General features: G+C 40.3%; 1 protein-coding gene across 10 annotated transcripts in view; it reads right to left on the bottom strand.

Annotated features, from left to right (window-relative positions):
• Nucleotides 1-9,170, bottom strand: part of LOC106874846 (uncharacterized) — a 719,848-nt gene that overhangs the window by 95,297 nt on the left and 615,381 nt on the right. Inside the window, exon 1 of one of the 10 annotated variants that reach the window (XM_014922734.2) lies at nt 4,478-5,409. The exons of the other annotated variants lie outside the window; for them this stretch is intronic. Coding sequence (XP_014778220.1) covers nt 4,478-4,520 — 43 coding nt within the window. The 5' untranslated portion in view covers nt 4,521-5,409. Of the gene's footprint in view, nt 1-4,477; nt 5,410-9,170 lie in introns of those variants that run through there. 10 annotated transcript variants of the gene reach the window in all.

The raw sequence follows: 9,170 nt of genomic DNA, 5'->3' as shown, positions 1-9,170 counted from the left end.
GAAGTTTGCTTCCCAACCACATGGAACCGAGTTCAGTCCCACTGCGTGGCATCTTGGGCAAATGTCTTCTACTATAAACTTGAGTCGGCCAAAGCCATGCGAGAGGATTTAGAAGACGGAAACCGAGAAAAGCTCGTCGTGTATGTGTGGCTGAGTGTGTCCCCGCCACCACTTTATTGATATTATCGATTCTTTGCGAAGGTGACGAGCTCGTTAACACACCGGGCAAAATGCTTAGCGGCATTTCGTCCGTCTTTACGTTCTGAGTTCAAATTCCTTCGACTTTGCTTTTCATCCTTTCGGCGTCGATGATAGTACCAGTCGAGTACTGGGGGTCAATGTAACTGACTATCCCTTCCCCCTAAAAATTCAGGCCTTGTGTCTATAGTAAAAAGGATTGTTGATTCTTTGTATAGGCAAGAAGTTGTAATTGGTTGAGGATTTTTGAGCTTGTAAGTTCCTATCTTTACCGACAACATTGCTCTGGTCCACAGCCACTTAAGTACGACATATGACCGGAACGATTTTTCTATGTAAACGTTTGTATCTTTACGAGCATTGCTTTGGCCCAGTCTAATTAATCGTTGAGAGAAGTACAACTTACCGCTGTGACGAAATAAGAGCGTTGTAAAAACGATATGTGTCAAGTTGGTATGATAAAACCATGCTTATTTCCAATGTGGTTTCATACATATGACAATCTTTCATTGACACATTTGTTAAGAGAGGAAAATATAAGCCTTTTTGGCTCTCTTCATGCTTTAGAGGCAGTGAAGTTAATTTCTAAGCCGTCTTCCAACTACAAGCCTACATCAATCTATATTTCATTCTAATCTTTCCTTTTGACATCCATTATGTAGCTCATTTCTTTTTGTTTTATTTATTTATAATGAGGGAAGGTGATATTTATATTTGGGAATTATTTTGCAAGGCATCTGGAGCCAATTAGACGGCCCCTTTCTTAAACTCACTCTCACCCACCCAACAAAAAAATAGAAATACGATACTTGAGGATGTTGTTTGGGAATATTCAAGATAAAGAAGTTGGAATAAAGCATTCTCTTGAGTAAGCCTTGTAAGGCATAATATATCGTTAAATGTGTGTGTGTGTGTGTGTGTGAAGAGGGGGTGGACAATGCCCCAGCATAGTCACAGCCCTCAGCTAAAACCAGTAAAAGATATATATACATATAAACGTTAACATGAGATCTTAGATATAGGGTGTAGCTTGATTTCATTTGAGCTGTTATTTCTAGCAAGTCAATCAACCCCATGGGGTTTCCATTATTTGTTGTAAAACCCCAGGTTCGATCAGTGTCGTTCATGATGGAAAGCATTCAAATTGTGCCCATCCCTCCTTCAAATTCTGCATTATACAATAGTCGTTTCCTTTTCCAAACATAGAGTGTAATTTGAGGGAGTGGTGCGACTTCTATTTCTAGAATTTCGAAGAACAGCAGAGACTTCCTCAGTGGTGTATGTCAACAAATTAAAGGGAATAACTACAGAAAGAGAGAGAGAGAGAGAGAGCGTGTGTGTGTGCGTGTGTATGTTTGTTTTTACACATGCAGTTACCAAAACATAGATATTGTTTGTGGCTTAGCGTGTACAACTTGCTCGTCTAAGTACCCCCAGTTACACACATACGAGCAAATGAGTGTTTATATACATTTGTATGTGTGTAAGTATAAATAAGAGTGTAGGAAAATTTATATACTTATGTTTGTTTAGATGTCTTTATATACAATGTATGTATACAGTGAGCGTGTGTATGTGCGGGGTACATATCTGTTCTTGACATCAAATCAATCCACAGTGATGATATGAGGGTCGATTTGTAAGTGGTTTAGTTTAGTCAGAAAAGCAATGCACTGATATATTTCTTTAACATACACACAGCAAGGAACAGATGCATGGTTCGAGTACCAACAGAGACAAGGTATTTTGTTGTAAATAGTACTTAAAGTTTATATATATATTTAATTAAAAGTTATCTGTTAATTTATCTAATAATCTAAGAGGAAGAATGGATAACTTCATGACACTTTCCAGAGTCTCCGTGATAAGTGGGATGATGGATGGGACTTACTCTCAGAGGAGAGACCAACCTCAAAACCTTTGGGCATAATGGGCTCCGCTAAAAAGTGAGAACCAGATGTTGGCAGTAAAATGGGCGACGGATTGAAATCCCCGTGTACTTCCCAAGAACAAAAGTGGTCAGGGGGAGGGGGGCTTCTGTAATTTCTGTTAACATAATTTTACTAACAAGGCTTTGGTCAACCCGAACTTATAGAAGACCTTTTTCAAGTGCCGAGCAGTGAGAACTTCTCAACCATACAGTCATGCCTGGTATAAATGTATAAATGTTCTGTGTATGTGCATGATGATATGTGTATACGCGTCTTTAAACCAGTGTTCCGCAATCCTTTTTTCACTTGCGGCACGTACATTCTTTTCAAATTTCGGCGGCGCACCTGAACTAAAAATATAGCTAAAAGTACAGGGGGAAAAAATGGTAATACTTAAATACAGCTATTACGTACAAAACATTTTCAATGTACGCTGTGTGGACGTGTAATGACACCCAAGCCCTAAAACTAACCCTAAAAACTAACAGTCTCTTTCATATCGTTACGTAGATGCATCGGGACCTCTGGATTTAAGTAGTGCCAAAAAAATTATATTCAGCATCGTCTCGTGGCGTACCAGTGTGCTGCGGAATATTGGTTGCAGAGCACTGATTTAAGCGTGTAACATTGTCAGTGCATACATAAATATGTAGTGGCGTGCGAGAATACAAGTTGACAAGTGAATGTGGTTTGAACTACCTGTTATTTGAGTTTACCAGATTAAATTGGTTGCAAATATCTCGTTACATTTATGGGACCATAGCAATTGTCTTCATACATAGAACAGTCTGAAATAGGTAGCGGATTATCTTTCGTTCAACTGAATGGTGCAATACTGTTTTCTTATCTTCATTCTATACAACGGGTGTTAAGTTCTGAAGTGCCTTTCGGTGCTTAGAAAGCATTCACGCGTGTGTGTTGTGTGAATTTAATTTATCCGTTTTTGTAGGAAATCCTTAGAATGGGTTTAATTTTCTAGTTATCAAAAAGGGAGGGCGAGAGAGAGAGAGAGGGGATAATCTAGCCAAGTAAATGAATTTTTAGATTAAAATCAAGCTTAAAAGCAACTCCTAAAAAGTACTGCAAACAGAGAATATTTAATGCTACAATTTATTTTTAGGGTGGCTTCACGTCTGGATTTCGTAAGATACATACAAACTGAGAATATTGAATGTTAGAGACAACAATATTTTGTTTAAGCCTAGTGTACTGTAAAGATATGGCTATCATATATTGTAATAAATAAATAAAAAGAAAGGATTTCTGATAAAGGTACACGGCATGTAGCCGTGTACCTTTATCAGAGAAGTCGATTACATCGACCCCAGTTCTTCACAAGTACTTATGTTATTGATCTCTGCGTAGGTGGAAAGGGACCTAATTGATCAATGGTGTGAATTGAACTCAGAAAAAGTAGTAGAACAAATATTTTGGTCGGATTTTTCGAAAAAATATTTACTTGTATTCTGTTAATGTTCTGAGTTCGAATTTCGTCATGGTCGACTTAGCCCATTATACTTTTAACCTCGATAAGTTATGTCTGAAATTCGGGAAACAAAAAGCTAAAGAGAAATTAATCAGAGGGATTGGACAGCCTTTCCTGATTTGGGGTGAGAGACCGAATCGTTCATCTGGTTTAATACCTTAGCATCCCTAGGTGTATTTAGTGGAGTCTATTCTGTTGCAACTATTCGGATTAAGTCTTCAGTTTAAGGAAGACATTGAACCCTTTCCCACATTAGTCTGCAAGGACCTCACAGGCGTTACCTTTTCTCCACTGTTTAAACTACACAAAATAAATTGAATGTGTACTCGTCATTTTAGTAGTGACACCGATTAAAAGGTTATATAAACCTCCTCCTCAGCCCTACCGTGTTTATGTGCCTTGTACTTGTGAGAATCATATTTTGCTACGAAAGACAAAACAAAAACGACAATTGTACCAATACAACATACACTGTATTGAATTTCTCACTATTATAACACACACATATCAATACAAGTCACGTGTATGTTTAAATACTAACAACGAAGAGTTGGCACTTTATATATACATATATATATAAAATAAGCGTAACTCCTGGAATCATAATCAAAATAAAATAGTAATTATAACTGATTAGAACATTTAAATATGAAAATACATGTATAATCTTAATATCTGATACATACAAACATACACAAAAGCTTACATATATGCAATAAAACAGAATACAAGAATCTGTTGCAGTATCTTGTGAAAATTAAAAAAATAAAAACTCCCAACAAATACAGTTATAGTACCCTGCACTAATACTACTAATAGTGCGTGCATATGTATAATATATATGGGTGCGATAAATACTGACCTCCAGGGCTTTTCGATTCGCAGCAACAACAACAACACGTCATTTCTTCGTTTTTTTGTTGTTTTGTTTTTTTTTCAAAAAAAGAAATTGAATAAAATAATATTAATAATAAATCCTTGAAAATCTTCTGAAACGTTACTCCAAGACAGGTGCAGGTTTAAGGCAGAGAAAAGTAAGTCCAGCGGGGAAAGATAAGCGATACTTTTGCTACAGAACCAGCTGGTTTGATGTTTATGGGAAGGGGATCTCACCGTCTGCCTGTCTGTCTGTCTGTCTAGCAGGCTGGCAGACGAGACTAGCTAACTTCACAAGGCTATAAGGGGTGTGTAAGTTGGTTGGATTAAACGTCTCGTTTTCCTTTTCCTATTTTTTTTTTCTTTCTTTCTTTTCCCAGGCAGAATGATAGCAGTCGTAGTAATAGTGGCAGTGGAAAAATTTGTGTGAAGAAATGGAGTTGGTGTTTCAAAATTGTCCTTTACACCCTACAAAAACGCCTTAAAAAGGCAGCCCAATTAGATCGAAGTCCACTTCCTTTTAATAATGAATGAAAGAAAAGTCTTGTTGCCAACTTTTTAGAAACGAGACGCTGTATGAGTGGCGAGGGGGTGGGGTTGCAAGCGTTGATGTCTAGTTGGATGGTTGAGTGCCGGATAGGTGGTGGTTGTTTAGAGGGTAGTAGAGGTTTTGTGCTTGTTCAAATGGCGGGTGGGGGCCCTCTACAACGATAGGGATAGAAATAAATGCAGCTCTCGAAAAATAGAAAGTTGTTGCTATTTTCTCTTTTTTTCTCTCTCGCCCTGCCTCTCTCCCTGCCTCTCTCTCTCTCGCCCTGCCTCTCTCTTTGTCTATTCCTCCTCTGTCTCAGAAATTCACAGGAACTAACGTCACAGTAACGAAGCAACAGCGACTGATTTAAGTGTGGTACACCATCCCGGTTGATCACTTGTTAGCTTGTCATATATGGTGACGGCAGAACGGTTGGGAGACGGGTGTTGCTGAAGTCGGTGTGAAACTCCCTCCCACCTCTTTCTCGTTCGTCTCTTTCAGCAACCAACAACAACAACAACAACTACTACTACTACTACTACTACTACTACTACTTATCTCACCACAACTACCGCAACAATGATCACTGGCAACTGGCACAGTTCTAATTCTCACCACCACCAAACAACAACTACCACCAATAATTCTGCTATTATCTACAATTACCACCACCACCACCACCACCACCGGCACAACTTGGTCGCAACTCAAAACTAGCACTCCTATTAACACCAATATACATCCCCCATCATCGCCGCCACCACCACCAGAACCAACATCCTTTACCACTATACCAGTCATTATCACAACAACCAACCAATATCATCTTTACCGTATGTACCAATTTCCACCCCTCCCCAACCCCACCGCCACTACCGCCACACCTATCATCGTCACGCTACGTCTGTTATTAATTTCCACTACCAAAACAACTATACTTTCGAAATCTGTTCTACCATCAAAGTACATGGTACCATCCGTCTGCATGTCTACTTTTGTTGGTTTTATTGTTGTTGTTGTTGTTGATATTGTAGGTGTTATATAACTCCATGTCAAACATGATCCGGCGGATCTACAATGAAAACTGTTCCAGCCGTGACCACGTCTCCGTACACACACAGAAAGGTTATTACCAGTTTATATATGCTTGGTGCAACAGCTTTCTTACGGGTTCGAATCTGGTAATAACCTGTATTCATACACATTGTTCCTTAGCTCTGCCACCCACGAGCGTATACCTAGCGTGTATACCGCCCGGGGTGAGCCTTCCGTCTGCCGCCCCGTGGATCCCATGAAAAACACATATTGCCTACAGCAGACCCAAAAGTGCCGCCCGGGGCGGACCGCCTCTCCGTCCCTCTAGCTACGCTAGTGCTGCCACCGCGTAACACATGTTGGCACTCCGTCGCTTACGACGTCCAGGGTTCCAGTTGATCCGATCAACGGAACAGCCTGCTCGTGAAATTAACGTGCAAGTGGCTGAGCACTCCACAGACACGTGTACCCTTAACGTAGTTCTCGGAGATATTCAGCGTGACACAGTGTGACAAGGCTGGCCCCTTTGAATTACAGGCACAACAGAAACAGGAAGTAAGAGTGAGAGAAAGTTGTGGTGAAAGAGTACAGCAGGGTTCGCCGCCATCCCCTGTTGGAGCCTCGTGGCACTTTAGGTGTCTTCGCTCAATAAACACTCACAACGCCCGGTCTGGGAATCGAAACCACGATCCTATGACCGCGAGTCCGCTGCCCTAACCACTGGGCCATTGCGCCTCCACATAATACATATATTACATTACATTTCTCGTTCCTTCTCCCTAATTTGACCTCTTGACTCACACTCAAGCCATTTGGCCGTATTTCCTTCGTCCAAGTGTTACTATCTCTCCCCACTCCCTTACCCTCTATCCATTCCAGACCTTCACCCCACCCGTTTCTTTCTGCTTATTCCTCTCTTTATCTGTTTTACATATTGGGAGTACGTATGTACGCAGGTATGGATGTGTTTGTGCAGGGAACGTACCTATAGATGTACGGATGCAGGTATGAATTGGTGTACTTACGTGTGTGTGCGTGTGTGTGTGTAGATACTTATGTTTCTATTTATGTACATATGTATTGGCACAAGCGTGTATGTATGTGTATATGTGCTTTCGTATATTTACTTAATCTTATAAAAACAAATGTTACTCTAAATCCAGCTTCTGCTTATCAACTAAATTCAAACTACGTACGTAATCACTAAACAGTTCTATTTCCAAAATTGACTCAGTGATTCAGAGAATATCAAGAGACCTATGCTACACTGAAAAGGTCTGAGTTACACCAAAATATGTCTTGAGTTGTCTCCCATACTCACAAAAAAAAACTATGGGAAACAACTCATTAATTTATATAGCTTTATTCCCCCCTCCCTAACTGTATAACGATTCCTAGATAGGTTTTGAATGATCACGCTCATTGTCTCATAGGTGCTTCATCAGCGTGCAGTCTACTGCAGTATCTGTAGTCTACACTGTGAAATGATCTGATACGGCTTAGGGGTTAGGATTAGGGTTTAGGGTTTGAAGTTAGGGATAATATTTAGGGGTAGGGTTTAGGGTTAGTGATTAAGGTTAGGGGTTAGGGTTAGGGTTAGGGTTATAGCATATGGCATTTAGAGTTTAGGATTAGGTTTAGGGTTTAGGTTTAGATTTAGGGTTTACAGTTAGGGTTAAACTGCACGCTAAAGTGTAAATGAGCAGGTAAACCGCATGCAACAGTGGAATCGTCTCATCAACCACTCTAGCTAGCTGCATATACTCCCTGCTCATAAAACACCCGACACATGGTCTTCTTAACACCACCGTCACTTCATTTCACTTTGTAGACCCCGCACTTAGCACTTCGCTCGATTCGTACATCCTAAGAGTACAATTATCTGGAAACCCCCAAAAGTCTCAACTGCGAAGATTGACCAGTCTGGAGAGTAGGAAAAAAGACAACCACAGACTCTGAGTACTGGCACTTCTTTTCCTTCAACTGCCGTTATTTATACTCTTTACTCTTTTTACTCTTTTACTTGTTTCAGTCATTTGACTGTGGCCATGCTGGAGCACCGCCTTTAGTCGAGCAAATCGACCCCAGGACTTATTCTTTGGAAGCTTAGTACTTATTCTATCAGTCTCTTTTCCCGAACCACTAAGTTACGGGGACGTAAACACACCAGCATCGGTTGTCAAGCAATGCTAGGGGGACAAACACAGACACACAAACATACACACACACATATATATATATACATATATACGACGAGCTTCTTTCAGTTTCCGTCTACCAAATCCACTCACAAGGCTTTGGTCGGCTCGAGACTATAGTAGAAGACACTTGCCCAAGGTGCCACGCAGTAGGAATGAATCCAGAACCATGTGGTTGGTAAGCAAGCTACTTACCACACAGCCACTCCTGCGCCTATTTATCTATTTATATTCCTGAATATGACCTTAAGTTACATCTAGTAGTGAGAATTCCATGGTTTTGAGGAGAATGTAACCACTTATCCACTATTGGTCCCAGGCCTACTCTGATCCGGAGTAATAGCACCTGTCAGGTACTACTATTGCGATGGGTTAAATAGCATGTATGTAAACACTCGATCCAGAGTATGTTGAAAATCATGAGATGCAGCATGGTAGATGTGAACTGTTTCGGCAGATGAACTTATTAAGTCAATGATGATATCACTAGACGCTGTGCGGATGAAAAGACAAACTATCAACTGCCAGGATCAACTACAGCAGTTAGCAAACTACTGCGATCATCTGGAGTTGTTGAGTCGTGGCGTATGCAAATGGGATATTTCAGCTAGTGTAAGACCAATGTGATTAAAACCTAGGTTAGGCAATCATGTTTCGTCAATTGTGTAGAACATCATGTGCGGAACAGTTGCACTAGTCTGGGATCTATTTCAAAACGGGGGCACCAGTATTTTCTTAACGAAACACTAACGAAACACTTTGAAACTTGGGACACTGGTAGAATGTGTCATATAAAACATCTTTTACTCTTAGCCTTCTTAACAAAAAAATGTACATCGCAAGTTATTCCATGTTAAAGTTGTCGTATTCCTGTAATTTCAACCAATCACTGACGTCTATTCAGCTGAATAGAG

This window comes from Octopus bimaculoides, chromosome 7 (genome assembly GCF_001194135.2).
Source record: "Octopus bimaculoides isolate UCB-OBI-ISO-001 chromosome 7, ASM119413v2, whole genome shotgun sequence".
Taxonomy (NCBI): Eukaryota; Metazoa; Mollusca; class Cephalopoda; order Octopoda; family Octopodidae; genus Octopus; species Octopus bimaculoides.
This window is presented reverse-complemented; position numbering and strand designations above follow the sequence as displayed.